This window comes from Filicampus tigris, chromosome 15, assembly GCF_054856515.1.
Source record: "Filicampus tigris isolate MCC_2025a chromosome 15, RoL_Ftig_1.0, whole genome shotgun sequence".
Taxonomy (NCBI): domain Eukaryota; kingdom Metazoa; phylum Chordata; class Actinopteri; order Syngnathiformes; family Syngnathidae; genus Filicampus; species Filicampus tigris.
The window spans coordinates 3,191,583-3,218,448 of NC_141231.1; the positions used below are offsets into that span (position 1 = coordinate 3,191,583).

General features: G+C 41.6%; 1 protein-coding gene across 2 annotated transcripts in view; it reads right to left on the reverse strand.

Moving 5' to 3' along the window:
• The window catches only part of dcc (DCC netrin 1 receptor), a 368,958-nt gene that overhangs the window by 260,730 nt on the left and 81,362 nt on the right, over positions 1 to 26,866 (reverse strand). For both annotated transcript variants that reach the window (XM_086054077.1, XM_086054076.1), the window contains exon 2: positions 1,767 to 2,126. In XM_086054077.1, the coding sequence (XP_085910203.1) occupies positions 1,767 to 2,126 (360 nt within the window). The remainder of the gene's footprint in view (positions 1 to 1,766; positions 2,127 to 26,866) is intronic.

Here is a 26,866-nt window from a genome sequence, read left to right on the forward strand (position 1 = left end):
TGCAATGCTAAACAAATGCTGAAACAGAGGGCCCTTTAATCTCCACCATACACACCCACCTGGTGAGTGTTCAGTGTCGCTAATTAATTCCCACTTTACAGTCGTCTCTGTTTGCATACACAGAGACGCTGTAGCTGCTAATTGAATTTTTAAGCCTCCTCTGCTCATTAGCATTTTGCCTTGTAATGTACTATTAGTCCCTACTGTTGCTTCTGTCAGCTTTTTTGTCTTCTTCCAATTTTACCATAAATATTTTTACTGCCTGTCTCATCCTTTATTTTTTTTTTTTTAATCATGGCTCATATTTCAAGGAATGTCAAGAGAAAAACACTGGTAAAACAAATTGCCCAGTCAAGCTCCAGTAAATTACTATCCATGAAATCAACCTGGAAATCAAGCAGAGAACGTAATGTGTTCACCTGGCTGCAAATGCGGATATGCAAAGTGGACAACATTTGTTTTTACTCAACAGAACACATAGGGTATTAATTTGCCTGATTGTTATTAGTGAAACTGACCGAGGCACCTATTTTTCAAGTTAAATGAAAGCACATCTTAAAAATAAAAATACCATTTTAAAAATGAGTAATCATGCAAAATTCATTTACAGCATTTTATTTTCAGTGGGATTAAAATCAAACTATATGACAGTAAGGCACAATCATTAAAAAAAATATAACAGTAAAGAAAATAAGGTGATCTCCATTTAGTCACTAGTCCATCCCCATTTTTTAACAATTCTGCCAGGGTGTGAAACTTACGCTTATAAATATTATGTCTATTTTTTTGTTTGTTTTTTTCATTTCTCAGTTGTATATATAATGTGAAACTATACATCAGAGCACTGACCTTGATGAGTATTTTACAAGTAAATAATGCAGACCTCACTGTACATCTGGTATCTTCTACCATGATTTTATTGATCTTAAGATACTTTATGAATTCCATTAAATTGATACTTTGGTAAGTATGAAGAGTAAAGTGAATTAGGCGAGCAAGGAAAGATTACATAATGTGTATAAATCAATATAGTAACTGAAGGGCAGGTCAAGGTGCCTTGGAAAATAAATTGAAATGGAAAAAAGACTCATTACTTTCAGTACAATCCATTTTAGCAGGTCAACTAAGGACCAAGGAAAGACATGATCCTGTTAAGTACCATTTTTGTCAACAAGCGGATATACATTATTTGCCTGGGAAAAAAAGGGGCTCAGCAGCGGTGCCCAGAGGAACACCACGTTAGTCCTAAAATGCATTAAAATGTACAAATGCATTTATGTGCATACTGTGACATACTGTTGAAATAAAAACCTTTGCAATTAATTAAAAAAATATGTTGATAAAATATTATTATTTTATATTATATAATGTAATATAATTAATTAATAATATATGTTATATATTATATAATAACTTTTTTTTTTTTTTTCAAAAGCAATGTAAAGTTGATTTTGGTACCCACCCCAACACAGAACATGACACTATAGCTGCTTTTGCACATAGGACTGAGGGTTTGGGATGAGCCAGGAATTGGGGGTCGGATGGGTTGGACGGATGGATTTGTATTCTGTTGTCTGACATTTTCTGTGAAGCCCTGTGATGCTTTTTTTTTAAGTAGGAAAGGTGCCCTTTTCTACTTGCTCATTGTAGCAAAAAAAAAATCAAAAACATTTAACTGAAGTTAAGGTTAGTTTAACATCTTGATTTTGTCATTTTCTTTCAAGATGCTGCACCTCCCCCTCTGCCCAAAAAATGTTCTACCTTACCTGCCACAGTGACTCTTGCAGTCCGGCTGACAATACTTCCTAGTCCTTCGAGTGTGGAGAGGCACTGGTATTCCCCCTCATCAGGACGGTGGTGCCGCGAGTGCACTATATTATGAACAAACAATGATCCATTGGCCAGCTCCTGCCGCCGTTCATCCACCAGGGCACTGAGTAGCACACCATCCTTCCGCCATGTAACGGTAGGGGTTCCGGACGCCATGTCTGAGTGTGCCTGGCAGTCAAGCTGTAGCACACCACCTCGCACCGTCACCGTGTCTTGAGGCTCCTTCGTGAATATGAAGTCTACGAAACCTCCAGGGCTAATTGAGGATGATGATGATGATGAAGAGGCCTCTGATGCTGCAGCCAGGGAGAAGAACAGAGGAGAACACAATTAGGTATAATGAATTGAAAACATGGTAAAGCGCTCAAGACACAAAAAAATCCAGTATACATCAGTAAAACAAACATTGTTTACTGAAACGACAGATGTGTCCTACTTAACTGCCTTCCTGTCAACATGTTTTATCAAAATACACTTGGTGCTCATTTCGTAGCACATTAATGTTTAGCTAAACTGCTCTGAAAAGGTGTTGTTTACAGCCAAGAGCCAATTTGTATCCCAGAGGCCGCCTTATATTCGATCAAGCCACGATTGTAACGGTATCGGACCATAAAGAGATTGTTAGACAACAAAGGTAGTAAAACACAAAGGGAAAAACTATGGATGTGGTGATGGTTTATAGATTTTGCAATAAAAGCTGCAGGTGAATTGGAAGTGCAGTTTCATTGCTTCTAATAGGACTCTCCTCGATTGTTTAAAAGGGTAAATCTGACCCCAAATCAGTGCAGTTATCTTCAAGTGTATACATTAAAGAATGTATCTTTAATGACTAATTTGGAAAGTATCCCTGATGTAATGCATTTTGAATTATACATCATTGTGAATATAATCCAACTGAAACAGATGAAAGGTAATGACCTAATTAAACCTGTTTGTGTGTTGCCATTTGCAAACTCACCTACTCACAAATTCAAACCCGTGTTTTTTTGCATTCTTTCTGTAACACCATTAAATGTCACACTGCTCCATTTAAGGCTTCTGGCAAACAGACTAAGCACTAGACTAGAGAGAAGGAAGCAGTCCTGGATATGATTAAGGGATAAATAAAAGAGGGTACCCACCAATATGCATTCCAAGAGTACCGTGCGGTACATAAAGAAGAAAAAACAACAAAGAGGAGACCGAAAAAGTGACTGATTTTAAACTTAACCTCATTAATTAAGTACAATATAACCTTCATGGGCGGCACTGGTTAGCACGTCCGCCTCACAGTTCAGAGGTCGTGGCTTCGATCCCGGCGCCGTCCTCCCTGTGTGGGGTTTGCATGTTCTCCCCGTGCCTGCGTGGGTTTTCTCCGGGCACTCCGGTTTCCTCCCACATTCCAAAAACATGCATGGTAAGTTGATTGGATACTCTAAATTGCCCCTAGGTGTGATTGTGAGTGCGGATGTTTGTCTCTGTGTGCCCTGCGATTGGCTGGCAACCAGTTCAGGGTGTCCCCCGCCTACTGCCCAAAGACAGCTGGGATAGGCTCCAGCACGCCCCGCGACCCTTGTGAGGATAAGCGGTACAGATAATGGATGGATGGATAACCTTCATGTACAATACATAGAAGATAGAAGTAGCCATGGCAACTAATGTGTGACATATTGCTAGTTAAGTATGCAGCATCTGCCACAAGGATTTATTATTTAGAGCACCAAATGCCGCAATAACCAACCAGGATTCTTCTAGCTTTGGCCAAAATGTGACATGTGATTCTAGATAAAGATAAGCCATTTTAAGATAAAAAGAAACACTTTTCCGTAGTTAGTTTCGAATCCAATCAGAATTTGCTCGTCGATGTCCACATGATTAGGGATTGGGGGTTTTGGGTGCCACTCTGAGCTCTACTGTTGTTTCTCTCAGTTTTTGTAAAATAAATTTCACCAAAAAATATGACTTACACTCCGGAGTGACGTACAGTCTAATATGGTAACTTGTAGTGCATCATTGTGCAGGATGACGCCCCATCACTACAGTCCTGTTTGTTTTCATGTTCTTATATTTAATGCAATCTTGCAAAAGGCTCAGATGGCAGTGAGCTGCAGTGACTACATCTCTTCTTGCGTTTGATCTTGACACCACAAAAACAGCCTTTCATCCTGATCAGAGAGGCAGTTTGTATGGTCAAAGGCGTCACTACGTGCCTGCAGGGTTCCTGGGAAGTGATCGTAGATTTAGTACAAGAAGCCATATCATGGAACTGCCTCGTATTTAAAAAAGAACAAACAACAGAAGTCATAAATAACAGAATTTATTTGTATATTTCCCCTGGTTGCATTACATATGTGTGTGTAACTTGTTTTCAGACAGAAGTTCTAACGCTCAAACATCATTGCACCATATGCCAACTAAATAATTAGAATTTCATTTGTGATCAAAAATGTAGGTAACCTAACCAAACCTAAACTTTTAATAACAAACAAGAACAAATAGGACTCAAAGAGTTGTTCATATTGTTTAAGTTATATTCATTCATAGTCATAGTATTCACTGGAAAATTACTTCAGGTGTAAATCGGACACTGTAAACTAGAGAGTGACACTATGTAGAGCATAGTGTAGAGCAATTTCAGCACCAAATGAACGCTAATACAAAATGCATATAGCAAGTATTAGCAACCTCTTGTATAAATGTGAAGATTTAAACATTTTGACTGAGACATGAAAAAAAAACGTAGCTTGCAATGATATATATATATATATATATATATATATATATTTTTTTTTTATTTATTTATTTATTTATTTTTTTTTTTTTTACAAAAATTATGATGCAACCCAGTTAGGTATTACGGTGCCTGTTATTCTGCTAAGGATCAAACAAGCGAATCAATAATTTCCTGTCAGTCGCAAACGTCAAAGCTACAGGAGTAATTTAGTACTCACTCACTGTTGTTGTTATCCTGTATCCGACCATTTCCCACCACTTCTAATATACTTTCACAGATGACAAAACACATTACTCCTTTGGGGCGATAATCTGGGACTTTAAGCAACTGCTATGTGTTTTTCTTATCTTCATGTTTTCATTATTTTCTTCAGTGAAAAAAATATGGCCTCATTTTTCATTTGTTCATGTCTCAATGCGTACTCTAAAAACATACTAACATCAAAAAGTTTGGTTCAGAAATAAACATTCAAACTGCATAAAGCTAGTAGAAAGAACATTTCATTTAAATTTCCCGAGTATCACAGTTAAACCAATGAAAGGAAGGCTACAGATTTATTTCAAGTCTTATATGTTTTCGTCTTCATCGACTGCTGTATGTCACACGTCCCTCAATCCTCATCTGCCCATCCTTTTACCTCCTTCTTTCTTTTCTGCCCCTCATTTATGTATCTCTCACTATCTTTTGCTTCATGGTTTCCTTCTTATTGATTCCCTTTCAGCAGTCCCCCTACTCTCGCACTATCGGTAAATCACTATCTCGACAGCTCTTTCTCTACTCACTCCCACCGGTCTCTCCCTCTCGCTCTCAAACACACACAGACGCACACAGAGACATAAACACACACACACTTCATCAGTGTGTCCTTGTCCTAGTTGTCCTGCAGTTTGATGTTATCACTCTCTGTCTGCTTGCCATCTCTCTTCTCATCTCGCTTGCCTGGAAATCTTTTTTGGGCCATATTTCATTTACACAGTGATCACTGCCACTGCTTCTTAAAAAATATATTTAACTGGTCCATAATTTACTTCCGAGTGAGTATGCACATGCATGCTTGTGCGTAATGTGGCTGCCATGGCGACAAGGTTGGTTCTTTGGCAAGCGTCAAACTCAAGGACCATATTTTACGTGGCCCGGAAAAGCATGCACGTACAGAAGAATCTAATATATTGTATTTGCTGCTCAGTCCTTGATCCTCTGTTTACATGCTAGTTGTGGCACCCAAACTCCCATCACAGGTTCCATCACTAAATCAAGGAAATCATGGGGAGCAAGAAGTGTATGGAATAATGAGATCCTTCTTAATGTCAATTATTCATATCTCACTTGTAGTAAATATTATGGTTTGATTAAAAAAAGAAATAGAAAAAAAAAAGCATTGGATTTGTGATATTGATAATATTGCTATTTTACTCTATATGTGGTGAGGTTGTTATAGTCTTTACAAAGGATAACGTTTTGGGATACACATAATGGACCTCAAATCCTTAAATTCAAATGTATATGTCTTTTTTTTTTTAGGTCTGACACTACAAAACAGTGGTACTCTGAAAACTATTCTTTAGCACTGATAGAGAGGTTGAAGGATATAGAGCCACCCGGGAGTATGAATGGAGGGATGCAAGTTGATGACAGCAATGTGGACGACAGCCAAACCCATTTGAAAACACACACCAACTCTCCCAGTGACTGACATCATGGGTTAGAGCCTGAAAAAAGACTATATTAAGACTCTGGGGAGCATCCAAGTATATATATATATATATATATATATATATATATGTATGTGTGTGGGTGTGGGTGTGTGTGTGTGTGTGTGTGTGTGTGTGGGCGTGCGTGGGCGTGTGTGTGCGTGCGGGTGTGTGTGTGTGGGTGTGGGTGTGCGTGTGTGTGTGTGTGCGTGTGTGTGCATGTTCGTGTGCTTAAACTCTGTGCCAACTCAAGCATGCCAGGAAAAAAATCAAAGGAGGAAACTGGAAGAAAGAAGAAAAACTGAGCTGAAGGAAGGAGGAAAAGGAAGCGGGAAATGAAAGTTTAATAGTGGTAAATGAATACTCTTACCAAAATGCCCAATTTAGATAGCATACAGCATTCTATAGCATTGTGTCCCCAATTTTTCATTGGGACACAGCAAGCAAAGTGCATTTTTACAAGGCCGATATTGCGAATGCAAATAAGACACTGTGACATTTCCTATCATGGTCAAATGTGTCGCTGAATTGATCACTGTACATAAATTTCTCAAGTCTGTCAAATTTGTGACAAAATGAATTAATAAGAATGTTTAGACTCTGCTTTATTATTTGTGTATTCAAAGTTTGACCATTTGGTATGGAAAGTGTTAAATGTTTCTAATTGTGGCTAACTATTAAGGTCATGTTTGAAGAATTGGGTGTGAAGAAAAGCTCCATTTTAGGTGTGAAGAAAAGCTCCATTTTATTTCAAGGAAATTGCTCTAGGTTTTTGTCCAGACAATGGACAAATACTTAATAAAAACTATCCATGTGTTGCTGTTATCCTGTCTATTGCAACCACTAATTCAGCATGAAAACCCAAATTACTTCTCTGCCGTCGGACATATTTCCCAACCAAGGTCCCATCTGCACTGAGCTCACACACCAGCTGGACAGCACGAGTGCGTGTGTCTGTGTGTGTGTTTAGCATTTTCACATTAAGCCTTCATTAACAAGTCTCACCTGTCAGCCACCCTCTGTGTCTCATTGAACTATAATTCCCATAATCCCTTCTGTAATCTCACATCTGAGTTTCACAAACGCTTGCATGCACGCACACACGCGCCCACACCCAAACGTGCACACTACTATGTACAACTAGTCTTAATTCTCTCGTTAAATTGTTTTGTTTCTAGTTTGTGTGGGTGTATGTGAGTAGTGAGAGAGAGAGAGAAAATGTTCATTATTAATTTCACTTTAGACAGACAGTCCCACAGACCATTCGGCCGACAGATTCTTTATTCATCCAAGACAATATTTCCCCCATCAGTACTATTTTGTATTAAGGAGACATATCATCACTGTCTTGTGAAAAACACGTACCGGTATGTTCAATATTGTACTTATTATTATTATTTTTAATTCTGGTTAATTGGATGTCTGTAATGGGCGGCACGGTGGTCGACTGGTTAGCACGTCCGCCTCACAGTTCAGAGGTCGCGGGTTCGATCCCGGCTCCGGCCTCCCTGTGTGGAGTTTGCATGTTCTCCCCGTGCCTGCGTGGGTTTTCTCCGGGCACTCCGGTTTCCTCCCACAGTCCAAAAACATGCATGGTAAGTTGATTGGATACTCTAAATTGCCCCTAGGTGTGATTGTGAGTGCGGATGTTTGTCTCTGTGTGCCCTGCGATTGGCTGGCAACCAGTTCAGGGTGTCCCCCGCCTACTGCCCAAAGACAGCTGGGATAGGCTCCAGCACGCCCCGCGACCCTTGTGAGGAGAAGCGGTACAGATAATGGATGGATGAATATGTACTTTTTTACAAATTAAAAAAAAACAACAGGTGCCTTAACATTTATTACATGCTTGGTCAAAATACCCCCAAAATAAAGAATTGCAGAACACTATCTGCCCTGCTTACCTGGTCGCTAGAAAGCAGAGTTTTTTTGGAGAGGGGGCCGTCCTGTCTCAAGATAGCGAGCCACCTGTCCCCCTCTATGGACGGCATGCCAAAGCAAGTACTGCGTTGCTGCTTTGAGCCCCAAATCAGAATTAAGACTTAAAAGGAAAGTAACCCTGCTACTTTTTTTCCTAACCATGCTGTCAAGCTACACCTGTAGCAGCTGCACGATTAGAGAGGCTTCCGCTTTAAGGCAGTCCATCAACATTCACACTCAAATTCACTTAAATCGCATTTGATTTTATTTTTACAGCGTCAAATCACAACAAAAGTTGTCGAAGGCACTTTACACATGGAGCAGGTCAAAGACCACACTCCTGACTCATTAAAAGACTAGCACAACCCCATATGAGCAAGCACTAGTCAACAAAGGCAAGTAAAAACGACATCTTCGGAAGAATCCTGAAGCAGACCCAAGACTCAATACGGGATGTCCGGCTCGACCATTCACCCCAAAAGACATTTTAGAGTTTTCATTTGTTTTAAAGCTGGTATATCCACAGAAGCCAGAGACAAGACCAAAGATTCGAACCCTGGCCTGTGAATTGTGAGTCAGAATATGCGGTACTATTTTTGTGCCCAGTGCAACCCTTGCACAGTCTAACTGTGCACATGGAGTGTGTGTGCAGGTTTTGTTCTTTTGGTTTTTCATAGACGGGAGCAGGTAGAAAGGGGCGTTTGTGCCCTTGTGGGAGTGAAAACAGCTGGCTTGTTTCCCGGCCAATGGAAGCAGCTCCACTCATTCCCTTTACATTCAGTGCAGGAGAGGAGCATACAGTCTTTGCCATGCCAGAATTAGAAATAGGGTTGCTGCAGTCCATGGAGAATAATGACACACGCAAGGCAAGGCAAGTTTATTCGTTCAGCACATTTTAAGACAATTGTTTTACATAAAACCTTAAAAGCATTAAAGAACGAGAAACTAAATATTAAGACATTGCAAAAGTCATAATAAAATCATATTAAAATAATTACCATATTTTCAGGACTATAAGTCGCACCAGCCATAAAATGCATAATAAAGATGGGAAAAAAACATATATAAGTCGCACTGGAGTATAAGTCGCATTTTGGGAGGAAATTGTGCGCTTAGTACACATCATTTCCACCGAGCTACGATGCTACATGTAGCATAAAAGAAAGCTACAGTCAGATAACTTTAAATTCACCAAAAGATTGTAGATTGCTTAAATAAGTCTTTTATTCATCCCCGACCATGTAGAATGTTTCAAAGTCTCCAAAAGTATTAATGTATTCGGTCGTAATTATGTCTTCGTCCCTGTGCTGAGTGTGCTCCTCCTTACGTGTGGTTGCATGATGCAATACCCCAGCCAGAGGCAGGCAATTGCCTGTTTGTGGTTGATTCTTGTTCAACCATCGCCTATAAGAGAACTTAGAAAATTGTGTGTAATGAGCATGCAACATTTATATAGGAGCTGAATTGTGGCTTTGTACTGTGTTGTTGACTGAACATACTAATCGCTATCGCTAATGCTAATCGTGGTTGCTAATCATTAGCATGTCTGCCTGTTTTTGGTTTATTCTTGTTCAACTATCATCTGAAACTAACTTAGACAATTGTGTGTAATGACATTTATATACAAGCTGAATTGTGGATGATTGTAGGTTGTTGATTCAACATACTAATCACTACTGCTAATCGCGATCGCTAATCATTAGCATAGGCTCATCTTGTTCATGTCTATGAAAATACATGTGTATGTAATGCATAGACTGATAGTATTTTCTGTTTCTTGTGCAGTTTCACAAAATAAACAGGCAACTTCGCTGCACACCTTGAGTCTGTGGAGTTTGTTTGTGAATGTCTAGCTGTTTGGATAAGCTGGCTTCCTCGACTAGCAATGCCTGTTAGTTTAACAAAACATTAGACTTTAATCATTTAAATTATTTTAATAGCTTTTAGGATGTACCTTATGTTTCTTTATGTTGGTTACAATAACATGTGAAATGATATAGAAGTAATTGTCATGGCTTGTTAGTGCTGACTTGTATTTATGATGTTTTGTCTCCCTCTGCAGGCACTTCAGCGCTAAAGCGCCTGCAGAGGGAGGCAAAACATAAGTCACAAGTCAGCACTAAAAATCCATGACAGTAATGTTTCACACATAAGTCGCTCCAGAGTATAAGTCGCACCCACGGCCAAACTATGAAAAAAACTGTGACTTATAGTCCGGAAACTAAGGTACTTTAAAATGATTAAAACCAAGCATCAGTCTAGATTAATTAAGGGATAGCACCAACCCCACCCCTTCTGCACAACTGGATGATAATAATGATGCCTTCAATTAATTGATTCCTACAGTGATTCAGAGGGTTCACTCATGCGAATGAAATACGATGACATCCACTATTTGACTGCGTCTCAGATTCACCAAAATCATGTTCCATCACCTGCACCCCAACTTAGACCTGCTTTTACCTGGTCCAAAGTCTAGTCTACATTCTGTCACCAAATTGTCAGGTGTGTCAGAGGTGTGTAAAAGAAAATGCCCTCGGCCTGCCGGAACGCCCAGAACGGTGCGGTGCCATCTGCCAAATTCTCAAACGCAGTAAACTAGATGTGCCCCGGCGCGAAAATGAAGATGCGCCAGTTTTGACGCCAAGCACATGTGCGCCGTCTACAAGAATAGAGTCTTTATAGTCTGAATCCATGCCTGTGGCAGATGCAGCAGACATGTTGCCAAACACAAATACTATCCCCTCTCACAATCCCACCCTCACCCTCAAGAGACTATTTGTAAAGAAGCAATTAAAAAGTCAACACAAGTTAAGGCCTTACATTCACACAGAAGAGTAAATGACATTTGAAAAATACAATAAGGACCAAGTGGGAGTTCAGTATGAGTAGAGACTGGTAGAGTAGCCAGAAAATGCACTCAAGTAAAAGCAGTGCAACTTTAAAACCATAATAATCAAATAACAGGTAGCCCTCCAAATAATTACTTTAGTAATAAGAGTTAGAGTAAGTGAATGTTCACAGAAAAAAAATACTCAAGTACTAAGTGTCTGCTGAGTAACCTATGATTTGTTTTTTAAATAGTTCATGAACATTAAGTGGACACAAATAGAAATTTAAATATTTAAATTTGAATACAGGCGGTCGACTGGTTAGCACGTCCGCCTCACAGTTCAGAGGTCGTGGAGTTTGCATATTCTCCCCGTGCCTGCGTGGGTTTTCTACGGGAACTCCGATTTCCTCCCATATTCCAAAAACATGCATGGTAAGTTGATTGGACACTCTAAATTGCCCCTAAGTGTGATTGTGAGTGTGGATGTTTGTTTGTCTCTGTGTGACCTGCGATTGGCTGGCAACCAATTCAGGGTGTCCCCCGCCTACTGCCCGAAGACAGCTGGGATAGGCTCCAGCACGCCCACGACCCTTGTGAGGATAAGCGGTATGGATAATGGAGGGATGGATGGATGGAAATTTAAATACAAAATCAAATTATAGCTATTTATGGGCACTGTGGAAAAGGAATTGTTAATAAAGAAAAATATTTAAAAAACTGAGTCAAGAACATAACAAATGCAATGACACATAGACTAACACTGAAAAGTTATGTTTCAGTCTGAAATTGTCCACCTCCAGTTGACGACGCGCTCTTAATCAAATGCTTGTTCTATCATTATACCCCAGATAAATTATTAATGCTTCACTTAATTCACAACCCTTTTTTTCTGTTCAACATCTGTTGTTCTATTTCACTATACAAATGCAATTGACTAAACTTGACTGTGGCCATACCACACTGTGTTGCATTTTGACATGCTTGTGTAGTACAAATAGTGGCCCTTTGCACAGCCTGCCCCACTGTAGAGACACATTTTTAGAAATGCAGTAGTCACCTAACTAAAGATTTACTTGGTTGTTTGATTTCATGCTTGGTGAGTGGACAGACACTTCAGAGACTCAACTATTTGTATTCAAACCACTAAATAAAGTTTCCATAATGAAGTCCCTGAAAGTTCTTTCAAATGAAGTATTATTGTTTATGTCCAAGACAGCAATTGAATCAGGCCTTAAATGTTTATTCCCTCTGCGGCTTGTTGCTATCTGAATAATTCCTCCATTGACTGAAAACTCCACAGCATAACCTTGTTCATTTGGATGTCAGATTGATCAAATTCTCTTGATCCATGTATCATGCCGACCCCTAGTGGGAGAGGACTGCTGGTTGTGATCACAGAAAAGAAAGAAAGAAAGAAAGAAAGAAAGAAAGAAAGAAAGAAAGAAAGAAAGAAAGAAAGAAAGAAAGAAAGAAAGAAAGAAAGAAAGAAAGAAAGAAAGAAAGAAAACATTCACACAGAGATGGTGAGCTCACAGCAGGATAATCTCAAGGAGCAAATCATCATTTTAAAAGGGAAAATGGTGTCAGAGCGATTGTACTGGTCTTTGATCACACATTGACTTCCTTAAAATCCAGACTATAAAGTATATAGCAGCAACTAAAAGTGAAAAGCCTTTCAAGGATAAAAATAAAAGGTTGAAAAGAATAGAAAGGGGTGGGCGGAGACGATTTATTTTTTTAACCACACTACTTCTCTTCATTTTTTTATCCATTTTTTATCCCTGAAAAAAATATGCAGAGCTGGGTAGTCCATCCCTGGGCCGGACCGGCCGGATGCCTATTTTTGGGGCAGAGGGGGGTTGGGTGGGTGGGGTTGTGCTGACAAATTTTAAAAAATGGCTGCACTAATCCGGAAGTGGATTTTAGTCCGGCCCACTAAACGGCCCTCATGCGTGTGACGTGCTAGCGAGGTGGCCAAATTTCATCTCAGCCTACTTGGTTGAAAGGCTTCTTTTTATGTTTCTTTCAAAACAACTTGTGTCCGGTAGTATTTTCAAGCTGCGCGCAGCTCTCAAGTATGGCACATCATGTCCACAGCGGGTTCGGATTGTAAATTAGCTAGCTAATGATCTTTAAAAAGCCTCTGCCGTTAGCATCTCTCTCACGGCGACGTCAATCACGGACGCTTTATTTTGGAGGGGTCGGGGGGCGGAACGGGGATGGGGCCGACAATGTTTATGAATAAGGCCTGGGGGGTCGCAGCTGGAAGGGTACCCAGGTCATGGGTGGAGGGTCACGGCCGGACGGGCAAAAAAGGGTAAAGGGTCAAGTGCCCAGCTCTGAAAATATGTTTGGGTTGACTTCCGCTTTAATAACTATTCACAGTAGCATCATTTCCAGTTGTGTCAGTAGTACTCTTAAGTGCTCATTGTTGTTTTTCTCAGTTTAGCCATAGGTGACGGTTATAGTTATTTATTTTTTTGCTTGTTTGTTTGTTTGTTTGTTGTTGTTTTGTTTTTTACATTAATACCTTAAATTAACTAACATGTAAGCTTATTATAGTCTCTGCGCAGCAACTGTGAGGTAGGGAAGTATGGCAGAGTAATTCGAGGTGTATTATTTGTACATTTCCAGTCAAAACTTCATAAATTGGAATCATTACCCATTTTTTTATATACAGGTAGGCTTTTGTGCTCCACAGCTGTCATTGAGTTTATGCGGCAAGCATCAGCCTAATCCTAAGGAAACATAAAATTGTTTCCACCAGTTCAGAAAATGACTTCATCTGGAAACCATTTCCAGAGGTGGAAGGTCAAGATAGGAGCAGCTCCGGTCCTCGGTCACCAGCTCCACATTGTTAGAAACCACTATCATGTGGAAGAAAAAAGTTACTTAACCATGGGACCTCTAGTATTGACATTAGAATCAGAGAAAGGCTTAAATAAGTTATAAAGCTGCATATTAGAACACCAACTTTGCGCTTAAATATTAACATTAAAGATTCAGGGTAACAACTGTCAGTCTCTTCCTATCTTACACTCCACCTTCCCTATTTGTTAATTCTTTGTCAGTAAATGGAATGCTGTTTCCTGTTCTTGCATCTTTCTGGGACTTCTCTTTGTCAATCTTGCTGCTCTAAAGGCCCTGATAGACCAAAACGAAGTCGGAGGTCGTGAAGCGCCGTGGCGTCTGAATGCGCCGTCTGTTTGGTGTAGTGGCCACCGTCGTATTGTCGTAATCCGTCTGTAAGGGTCTTGGGGGTGTTTACGTATGTTGAATCGGCTTCGCCAGTTGTGACATTTGGTCACTCTGATTGTATAATAATACCGTTTCAAGCACGTGATGGTTTCCTTCGCGTGGGAGTTCATCGTGAGAGACGAATATAGTTGAATGCATTGTTTACTTTTTTATAATCCGCACCTGGCCAACAGCTTTGCGGTTGGATTTTTCTAACCATGAGAAATGGTGACTACCGCCGCCGATGGTATGGAAGGGTATTACAACTCACACATGCGCAGAAGGTACTTTAATGGTCAGCGTCGCTGTCTGTCGTTGCGGTGTATTCCTCCAGCGTGACGTGCCGACAGCTGGCCGGACGCCACGGGGTAAGCGTCTGTCACTGTTGGCCAGCGTCTTTTTGGTCTATCTAGGCCTTAACCCTAACCAAAGTGCGTCAGTCGTAGAATTGTAATGCCAACCGTGGATTAATAGAATAACTATGGGTTCAACATTCTAACTAAGACTGTAATGTGTGCGTCTCAATTTACATGTGTTTAAGTGGTATAAGTGTTGGCATGCATATTGATTTCCTCTAGTTCATGGTTTTTTATGCATTGACCTCTTTGCATATAATAAATACATGTAAAATGTTAAGATTTGACCCTATTTATACACGCATACAAACAAGCACATGTACACAGCGAAATGCAAATATGACTTGCTGTCTGTCTCTCGTGCATAAATCATTTATGGAAATGAATCACTCTCATGGGAAAATGACTCCCAGCTTGTAAGGACAGCGGTCGTTGTTGTGGCACATGTAACTCCAGATGCCGTGCAAGCTGAGCAAGGCTTAGTACTCTGCTGTGTGCTTTCTTATGGTAACAAAATCTCATAAAGTACTTTACATTCAGCGTCAGGTGCTAGTTTAATCAATTCAAAGATTTTTAAATTTTGTGCCAAGATTGGCTGCCCTTTTGTTGACCATTGACAGGACGCTGTTTAAAAAATGAAGTACTGGCAGAAGTGGATTTCTACCTGGCAGTGTAATTGTCACTAACAACATTCATCAGTGACGGACGCTAGTTTTGCTGATGTCTTTATTGGGTGACCGACTGACAGACCAATGGACTTGTGACGGACTTATCTGATGGCTGAATGACAGACCAGGAAATGTGCATATATATATATATATATATATATGTATTCATATATCACACATGCTCTGATGCAAATGTGGCTCCTATTGATTTTGCATGAATTACTTCTGATGTAATTCTTTTTTGTACAGTTTGTACACCACGACATCATTTCCTGAGGGTGTACACGACTCAAATGTTGCTTCGTTGATTGAGTTTGTATTGCTCAATTATCAAAACGAATGACTCGTAATAAATACATAAAGTGGACTCCTGTGTATTCTTGGTTTGGCATTTGCAAATTCATCTATTTGTGGATTTTTGAAAAACCTATACTCCACTTATTCGTGTTCCACTCCCCCTCCAATCTGTCACAGTTCAAGATTTACATGGTACAGTGTGAAGGACCCAATTGCTGGGAAGCAGGGAGATAAGGAGTGCAGGAATATCACATAGTATTAATTTAAAGAATAAATAAATTAATAAATAAAGAAAGAAATAATCCAAACCATTTGGAATAATCAAAAATGCTAAATTCACAAAAGTCCCAAAAAACAAGACCAACCAAACAGGGAATGCATTTACCACAATAGGAAACAAGATGTGACATGGCGGGCGAATGGGGGGGATGTTGGGATGGGTGACTGACAATGACAACAAAAGAAACAATGAACTGACAAAGACATAAAGAAAACAGGGAACTATAAGCGAACTGACAAGACAAGGAGGTACACCCGGACAAGTCACAAGTGGCTGGAGGGAGCTGGTTGTTTGAAACAAGCGCCTGTGTTAATAAGAACAGGTGGAAACAAAAACCTAATGAGCAAGACATGCCATGGAAAAAAGGCACACAATCAAAACATGATTCATTCATTCATTCATATCCATACCGCTTCTCCTCACAAGGGTCGCGGGCGTGCTGGAGCCTATCCCAGCTGTCTTTGGGCAGTAGGCGGGGGACACCCTGAATTGGTTGCCAGCCAATCGCAGGGCACACAGAGACAAACATCCGCACTCACAATCACACCTAGGGGCAATTTAGACAGTCCAATCAACTTACCATGCATGTTTTTGGAATGTGGGAGGAAACCGGAGTACCCGGAGGAAACCCACGCAGGCACGGGGTGAACATGCAAACTCCACACAGGGAGGCCGGAGCCGGGATCGAAGCCACGACCTCTGAACTGTGAGGCGGACGTGCTAACCAGTAGACCACCGTGCCGCCTGAAGTGGTACATTCGTGTCCAAAGTTTGCTCACCATTTCAGATTAACAATGAGATTGCGTAGGGACATCAGTTCAACAATGACATTTGCTTACAACGCAAAATAATGTGGGCAGTGAGTCTCATGTGGTAAACTTCATGTGTGTCCCCACCTACACACTGGCACACTGTTTTGTCTCCGATACTACTTCAGAAGATGGCAAATTGGTAATTGGCCAGAAAAGTTGAGATGGTGAGATGACTAGTGTGTAAGCAGCTAATTCATTGTTCCTTCTCCGCCTTTAAAGTCTCTTTGGAATCGTCACACCTGACCTGACAGTGTGAGCGGGAAGACACGGCTTGCATGTGTGTGTGGGTGGGTGGCTGTGTGTACGCGCGTGTGTTTGTGTGTCGATGACTTGATGGGGGGTGTACGTGCCGACAGATGAGCGTTTTTATCGACTGACACCTTATCATATTTTCTTTCACATCTTGACAAGTACTGCCAGCCAGTATTGAATGATGCTGAGGTGTGTGTGTACTTGCGCGTGCATGTGTGTTATACAAATGTGTTGCAGCAACAATACTGCCCGACTAATACTGTACATACTGTAAAATATCCCCCAAAATTCTTTGTGGGATTACTGGCACTTTTCATACTTATCGATAAGTAAACAAATTGTATACTTAGCTAGTATTAGGATTTAGTATTTCCATTATTTTGGTCAAGACGGTCATATTTTGTATGTGTTTTAAATCCCCTTCAAACCCATAGACTATTACTGTGCATATGACATATTGTCTAAACCAATAAAAAGTACAGAATTTTGATGATGTCAGATCTGGTTCATGATTGGATTCTAGCTAACCAATCACAATCAAATCAGGACGCTCCACAAACGTGCAGTTAGCAAGTTTACCAAACGTTACCGCCATATTATAGTGGCATCCACTGGGGTGTACATAAAAAATAAGAAATAAAAACATGAAACATGAGAACCCCAATTTTCCCCATCTTGTACTTATGGAGGAATACAGTCAAAATCAGTAAAAAAAAAAATCATTTTGCCAAGTAGAAAAAAACGCAGGTCTGAATTAATGCGATTGAACAAAAACTGGCAAACTGATTATAAGTTCACAGATAACTCGCCATTCTATGCATAGTTGTGGCCTTAATTGGACATAAAATACATCAAAACACTATACAACAATATCAGCAGTTAAATTTTATGACACCATTCTACCTTAAATTGAGCCCTTACTTTGTTCATTTTTGCTTTGTAATAATAAACTCCTTTCCTTGTGAAAAAAAATGTGTGTAGCAGGCACATTAATACCCATAAAACTACACAAAGGCCAGACTAACTAACCCGCTTACACATGGCTTTTATCTTCAGTGAGAAATGACTCCAAAAGTAGTCAAGGACAGGACATTATCAGCTCGCTTTGCAGAATACTGAACAGCAAGTCGGAGGCATTTCAACTGCAGTAGCAATATGACTTGAGGTGTTCTTAGTAAAGGGCAAACTTGAGGTGAGGATAGAGAGAGCATCGTGTTCTCAAACACTGTGGATGCTTGACCTCCATGAAATACTAGTACCAATATTTTAGATGTCAAGACTAGTCAATGTCTTACATCTCATCAGTGTATTGAACGACAACGTATACCTCTAAAAGTGAGTTTGGGAGCGATTCCAGGCAATTTTCTGATGTCAACTAGTCATCGAAAAGATTGTTTATTGGACTCTAAATGAGCGCTTTTGTCGTTTCTGACAGATGCCGAAGCCTCATCAACGCATAGTCACGTCTGTTGCTTTGAGGACAATGCAACACATTCGCCACACACATTACACGTCGATGTCGCAGTGTGTGTGTGAGGTGCATGTGTGTCTGACATCCGTGACCAATCAAGACAGAAGCCACAGGCTTTCCAACTGCCGTCTCCTGAGACCAAGCAGTGGACAGCCAATATGTCACACACACACATGCACACCCACACACACGTACACGTTGTAAGGCTGACAGATTGGTAGTTTATGGGTGTTAACAGACAGAGGGAACCTCTTTCTTCACCATCATCCGTCATTGCCTTCAAACCAACCTCCTCTGCACACAGAAACACACACGTACACACAAAGGGGACCTGGTGCGTGTGTGTTCTTTATTAAGGCAGGAAACAAACAGGCAATAGTGCCATTCACCAGTGGATCCTCACCAGACAAAACAGAGTCTGTGTGTGTAAAAAGAAGGAAATTAAAGGGGTGCAATTTAAGATCAGAGGTCAATAGCATGTTGACCTGGGTTGAAAAGTGAGGCCCTCACATCGAAAACAGCAAATAAAAAAGAAAAGAAGAGGGGTCACAAAGAGCAGCCTGGCGGACTGAAATGTTTTTGCTAATGAGGAATCAAACGTAACCTTAATTTAAAAATCGGTCACCAGTTGTGCATAAAAAAAATCACCAAAATCCCTGAGTATTGTGTTCAAGACAAGAAGTGTGTATTAAAAATGGGTACACAAAAAAAGATTATAGTAAAATAAAAACCCAAACAAAAATACAAATATGATCATCTTCCTATGTTTCAGTTCAACTTTGACTTCACAATCACAGCACAACAGTGGTGGCTTGCATATGTGAAGCTTAAAGTTGCTAACAGAATCCATAAGTAGTAATCAAATTGAATGGGGGTCTGAATGGTTTTTGTGTCTATATGTCCTGTGGTTGGTAGTCACTCTAAAGCCCGCATATAATTAAAATAGGGCCTGAAAATGCTAATTAAGCAATATCACATGAGATGGAGTGAAGTTTTTTACTATACAAAATATATCATGTCATCTTCCAAACCGCTTATCCTATATAGGGTCGCGGGGACTTGCTGGAGCCTATCCCAGCCGTCAATGGGCGAAGGCAGACTACACCCCGAGCTGGTCGCCAGCCAGTCGCAGGGCACACATAGACACCGTCACTGAGCGGGAATCGATCCCACGCTGCCCGCACACAACTCAGGCGTGTGTACCACTACACTATCAGGGACTCTATACAAAATATCATTTGGTAAAATATTGCAGCAAGCAGTGGCATTAGCCATTGTGTTACTGAGCTAGCATGGCACAGAGTGGTCTGCCAAATTCCCAAACTTGCGAAAGAGGCTTCCGCCTGCACAAAAATCAAGATGTACTAATATATGAAAATAAAGGCCTATACCAGTCCCACCATCTTAAATGGTCTAGGGTGCACCCTACATGCCGCTTAAAGTCAGCTGGGATAGTCACCAGCACACCCATTAAAGTATTAAAGCTTCGTGGTTTAGCTCGTCCTTGTAAAATCACAATATTTCGCATTTCAGCATGTTTTGGGCTTGCAAAGAAATACAACAAATACTTGGCGACCCTCTTGACAATTTGGCTCTTTTTACTGTTTTGGCTGATTGATGCTTCATTCACAAATGCTCTGCTTGTGTATGATCGCTAAACTTCATTGGACTTGCGATGCAGCGTTGGAAGCTTGGGTACGTTTGAGCACGACTGGAAAGAGACGTTGCCCGCTGACATCGCGGCGGACCTCTTCCATCTCCCAGCGCTACCACCGCGGCGCCGAGGCAAACGTGGTGGCAAGCTAGCGAGGCTAAAAAGGGAGCAGGTGAACGCTTTGTCCCCTGCTCGCTCCTGGACGCACGGACGTACTTCACCGCTGTGCCTCGCTCGGGACCCCGCTGCTGGCTGCCTGATACCCGTCGTCGGCTGCGTCGAGGAATTCCGGCTGTGACGCCACCTACCATGCGCCATCGGACGCAGTGTAAATCACCAAGTTCTCAAGGAGCTTCCCAGGGCCCGCCAATCGGCGGTGACACGCGCACCTGCTGCTGCTGATGGTCCCACAAGGTCCGTTGTTGAACGCTCGGTCGTTGACAAACAAATCGTTTATCCTGAAGGAGCTATTTCTTTCCAACAACTTGGATTTCCTCTGCCTGATGGAGACTTGGACTGGCGTTGGTGAGTGCAGTGCGATGCTTGAACTATTATCGCATGCATGCTCTTACTTGGATGCGCCGAGAACTTCAGGCCGAGGTGGAGGAACGGCGACTGTTTTTAAAAGCAAATTTAAAGGTGATCAGTGTATATTCGCCACAGCGCTCAGCAGCTTTGAGGGCACATTCTTTGAAGTTGACAGTGCCGTGTGCTCTGCGCTGTCATATACCGTCCTCCAAATACAACAAGGAGTTTCTGAATGACTTTTCAAATCTTCTCGCCGAAATCATGTTGCGATATGATCGCATCCTGTTCATGGTGGACTTTAATATTCATGTGTGCTGTCTTGAAAAACCACTGGCAAAGGACTTTTTAAGACTCATTGACTCTTTCAATTTGGTGCAGTGCGTGGCTGGCTCCACTCACAAACAAGGACATGCTTCTGACCTTGTCCTTCTTATAGTCTATCGGTCTCAAATTTGAAAGTTTTGGACAATGTGCTCTCTGATCATATGACTGTGCTCTTGGATGTAATGTTTTCCAGTGCTGTCAGAGCTAATGCTAGCGAGCACAAGGCCCGGGTTTTTAACCACCACACTGCTAGTCAGTTCTCTGATGCCTTTGATTAGCTTTGTGTTCCCTCTTCAAACACAGAGGAGCTCAGCACTTGGTTCCATTCATCCTGCCTTAATATTTTGGACTCCGTGGCTCCATTAAAAATTATGCGGCAAAAAATTAGACCGGAGACATGATTTAATGAGAGCACTCGCACAGCTAAACAAGAATGACGCAGAGCTGAATGCAGGTAGAAAAAAGACAGGCTGCAGGTCTCATATCAAATCTTAAAGAACTGCTGGCGTCGTTACCAGAGAAAGGTGAAGGAGTCCAAGAGAGACCATTTGTCATGTCTGATTCAATCCACGTGCTCTATTTAAAACAATTGACTCTGTACTGAAGCCACGTCAACCGACTTGCAGGGAATCGTCCCCTGAAATGTGCAATAAATTCTTGCAATTTTTCATTGACAAGGTTGCTACAGCTAGGGCTCTTGTTTCGAACGCTACATTTGACCCCTCTGTCCAAGCTCCTTGTTCAGCAGTGTTCGATTCCTTTGAGCCAGTTTCTTTGACATTTTTGGAGGAAATGGTTTGCCATATGAAACCATTAGGTTCCCCTTATGACTCCATTCCTCCACACTTCTTTAAGGAGATTGTCCCAACAATTGGTAAAGTGGTGTTGGCCATTATCAACAGCAGCCTGTCTTCTGGTGTGGTCCCCCAACATTTTAAGCATGCTGTAGTGCAACCCCCTGCTGAAAAAAACTGGCCTTGATTAAGCTGTGCAAATTTTAGACCCATTTCCAAGCTGCCTTTTATGTCTAAAATTCTGGGGAAAATGGTGCACTCACAGCTAAGCTAAGCTATCTTAGATAAACACAATGTCATGGAGGTTTTCCAGTCTGGCTTCAAGAAGATGCATAGCAAGAGTCAGCCCGGCTACGTGTTTTCAATGACATCCTCCTGGCAAATGACACTGGAGACCACGTATGTCTCGTTTTGTTGGATTTGACTGCAGCTTTCAATACGATAGACCACAGTATTCTTTTGACTCGCTTGCAACACCAAGTAGCCATTAGTGGATGCGCTCTAGAGTGGTTTGGATCCTATTTAGCTGGCAGAACCTTTTCTGTTAGCCTAGGTTCCTCTGAGTCCCGCTCTGCCACTCTATCGTATGGTGTTCCACAGGGTTCTATTTTGGGGCCATTGCTGTTCTCATTGTATTTGCTGCCCCTGGGTTCCATCCTTAGAAAACATGGTATTTCCTTCCACTGCTACGCGGACGACTGTCAAATCGATGTCCCGCTAAGCAAAAAAGAGGCTTTCTTCTTAAGACCACTTTTGTCCTGCCTAGAAGACATCAAAGACTGGATGTCACTACATTCCCTACATTTCAACGAAAAGAAAACAGAAGTTGGCGGCACGGTGTTCGACTGGTTAGCATGTCCGCCTCACAGTTCAGAGGTCGTGGGTTCGATCCCGGCTTTGGCCTCCCTGTGTGGAGTTTGCATGTTCTCCCCGTGCCTGCGTGGGTAAGTTAAAGCCCCTCCTTTCCCATCGGCACTTAGAAAAAGTCATCCATGCCATTGTTACATCTCGGCTAGATTACTGCAATGGACTTTATTTTGGAGTCAGCCAGGTCTCCCTCAAATGTCTCCAGTTGGTCCAAAATGCTGCTGCCCGCCTACTAACTGGAGCTCGGAAAGTCGAGCACATAACACCAATTCTGGCCTCCCTTCATTGCCTCCCAGTGCATTTCAGGGTCCAATTCAAGATTCTCCTATTTGTCTTTAAATCATTAATTGTCCTCGCCCCGGCGTACCTCTCTGAGCTCCTCCACTCCAACGCACCTTCACGCAGCCTCAGGTATGCGGACCAGGCGCTGCTCGAGGTGCCGAGGACCAAGCGGAGCCTCAGAGGGGATCGAGCCTTTTCTGTTGCTGGTCCTTCCCTCTGGAATGACCTCCCATTGGTTGTTAGGCAAGCCCCCTCTCTGTCCCTTTTTAAAACCCAGTTGAAGACACATTTCTTTTCTCTGGCTTTTGATCAGACCTGAAATTTTTGGCTCCTTTCCAGTGTCCATTGTATATAGTGTTTTATGTCAATTTATTGGCTTTATTTATTTATATTTTTATTTATATTTTATATATTATTTATATCTATATTTAGTAATACATGTATCACAGCCTTTTATTGTTTTTGTTCTATTTATTGGATTGCTTGTAAAGTGCTTTGTGTCAGCTCAAGCTCTTATGAAATGCGCTATATAAATTGTATTGTATTGTAATTGTATCTGTACCTCTGCAATACATAAAAAAAAACAAAGAGCTGGTCTGAAATTAATATAGAAATATACATACAGACATGTAAATATGGGACGCAAAATTGTATATGTATGTTATTATATACTCAGGGTTCCACATAAGCCAGTTGCTCCCGAACAGCCAGTAAGAACCAAGACAGTAAGACTTTGTTTACATTCACCGTAGCCTCCACAATGGTTCATAATGATGTCATGACACGGTGCCTATTCCCCCAAAAATGCAAGTTGGGTTATTTGGTTTACGTGAAAATGTGCCCATATATGTGCTACACCACTGCCTTTACCCCCGCCTCTCACTTGAGGTCAGCTAGAACAGGCTCTAGTTATCCGTGAATCGAATGAGGACAAGCGGTATAGAAAATGAATGGATAAACTTTCAGCAAGCCACGCTGCTCTCACAGAGACACAAGGACTCGCACACGCTTAATAACACAAACAAGCACACACAATAAAGAACAAACACCTGCAACGAGTACCTAGAGGATTTTGTGGTTCCTATTTGGGGTATATTTCACCGCCAATATGTACATTTGTGTGCGTGTACGCGTGCGTGTGTGTGTGTCAAGGGGGGTTGGACGCTGTCAATCACAATCGCTGAAGCATGATAATGGAGGAGGGGTGCAGCCATTGGGAATGATGAGATCTCCTCCCTTTCCTCTCCTCATTCTGCTGTCACAAGATCCTCTCCTTTACAGATTCCTAACTGTTCTTAACCTCAGTTGTCTTTTGCTCAAGGTGCTGCCAAATGAGTTCAAGTCTGAAAAAGGGAAATGTGCAGGAGGGTTAAAAAAAAATGTGGATGGCAACGCTGGACAGTAAGCTGCATCTCATACAGATGCAATATTGAGTGTTCACTCTGGTCTCATCACATTGCATAACATACAATATGCATTCGGCATAAAGTACACTATTAGTATAACAGAGAGATAAAATATATACTGTACCTCTGTAGCTTTTCTACATTTGCATTGCCACAAAGAGGACCATCATAACATAATTGCTATAGGATCCACAGGAACAAACAACCTTGCAATTGGTTGGCAACCAGTCCTGGATGTACCCCACCGCTTGCCCAAGGTCAGCTGGGATACGTTCCCTTTCACCTGTGACTCTAGTTAGGAGAAGCCAGATTGAAAATTGATGGATGATAGAAGGAACCCTTACATAGGCCGTATTTTTATATGTGTGTGTTCTATTAATAAACTACTCAAGATAACACTGAAACACCACATCCTAGATTTCAATTAATAAAAAATTCCACTTGAAAATCTTTTTTCGTTAAATAGTGCAATTCGGCCTCATCTCACAGAGGTCTGGATTCATAATCATACTCAAAGTGGAAAATCTGATCGCAGGCTGATCCTTGTCAAAATCAATACTGTGTTTGTGGTGTCTACGTGCCTGCATGCACTCCCTCCATCGCCTTGACATTCTCCTGGCGAGACGGTAGATTGTCTCTTGAATCTACTCCCAGACCTGGATCAGTTAAGCATCAGTTACAGTGGGTCTAAGGATGTCATACCGGTACCTAATGGCAGTTTGACTAGCACATGGAGGGCTGTCCAGCCCTCCAAAGAAAGGCCTCCCCAGGATATCAGTGACCTACTGCCAAACCGTAGAACATTTTTCGCGGCGTTGCCAGACTCTGTCACAGCTTTCAACTGTGCTCAGTGTGAATCTGCTCGCATCCATGAAGAGCACATGGTGCCAATGGCAAATCAGCTAGTCTTGGTGGTCTCTGGCAAATAGCAATCGGGCTGCACAATGTCGGGCTGTAAGTGACCTGTTGGGGGTCATAATGCAGCGCTCTGTAAATACTCCTCCTGTTCCTCCGTGCACAAAGGAGCAGAAAGCTGTGCTGCTGCTGTTGTTGTTGCCCTGCCTTGCCCCCCCACAGAAGCCCATTTTGTAGGCGATAAACGATAGACGGGAAACTTAAAAAATTAATCGGCATAAGCATAGTTGAAAGTCCATTTTTTTCCGTCTGTGTAATGGTTTATTTTTGCGGCCCAGTACGTGGTATCGATGCAAAGCTCCGCTTTTCTGTTTTCAGAATCCATTGGAATTACATTGCTAGCACAAACGGTTCATGATTTACGGGGATATGAAAAGAATGTCATCGTTGTCACTTTCCACTATGACACAGAGTTTCCCCTGCCCCCGCACACAGAAAATGTAAGATACCGTAATGTATCTTGTGTTTTTTCCATCTATGTAATCGTTTATCTTTGCGGCCCAGTACGTGGTATCGACAGAAAGCTCCACTTCTCTCCTTTCAGAATCTGTTGGAATGGCATCGCTAGCTTAAACTGTTCATGAGTTATGTTGATTTGGAAAAACGCGTCATCTCCTGTCAGCGACGACAGGTTCGAACCTAGTGGGTTTCACAATTAAGACAATCTCGGCTGTGTTTGAAACCTCTGCCGTTAATCTCTCTCTCACGCCCTCACCCATGGCAAAAAATGAAAGTTGGCCTGTTATAAAGCCCACATTGTTTTACTGCTCGTAGTTGTTGGCGTTTGGTACATTCATTTACTTTGTCCATGCTCAGTGAGATGTCCAACACTGTGAGTGGGCATTGAACGCATCTCTAGACTTCCTACCAATGCTTAGTGTGACGCATGATCACAACGCTGATAGTGAGATGGGGTTTGGTACAATTTAGAGTTAGGTTGAGGGGTAGGCTGTCTAATGAGCCTCCGGTAGGAAGTTTCAATGGGCTAGGACAGTTTGGAAGAGCACCGGTATTTGTTGCTCGTTCAATGAAACGCCATAGTTACATATTGCCTGTATTCCCTCTCCATTTTACGGTCCGTTTGCCCCAGAGAGAAAGTTTCCTCAGTGTTAGATGGCCATCCATGTGGTAGATATGTGCGACACCAAAGGGTGAAATAACTTGGATTAGGTTCTACCATTGGGCACAATGAAGATGGGATCCTGTAAAAAGTACGCCATTTTAAAATTATAAACTTTTTGGCGTCTTAGGTTTGAAAATAAAATAAGTGCATGTGAGGCTTTGTAAAGCTCTTTGGGCAGAATGATATAGATACACAAAATAACCGCATAATAGTGTACTATCTGTGTACTATGACATGTTTTTTGGGGGATTTTTTTTTGGTGGCGGGGAAGCAGACGGATGGACGGATCAAAATCTAACCAAGACGTTCATCCACGGAAGCGAAGTTTAAAATGATAGGCGGACCGGCCTATAGGCGATAACTATTTGTTCTATGCTAGCCAAATAGACGGATAGACAGATGAGGGAAGGGCACCCACGCTGTTGACGGATGACGATTGACAGACCCTCAATTTTTAGTAAAATACCCAGCTCTTGAAATCACTATGACACTACTGCATCCATGGTACATAAGAAATTGGAAATTAATTATTGGTTAAATGTTGATGTAAAACACAAAATATGTATACTGCATACAATGTATTTTTGAATTGACAGCCGGCGGCCAGCTGTCTTGC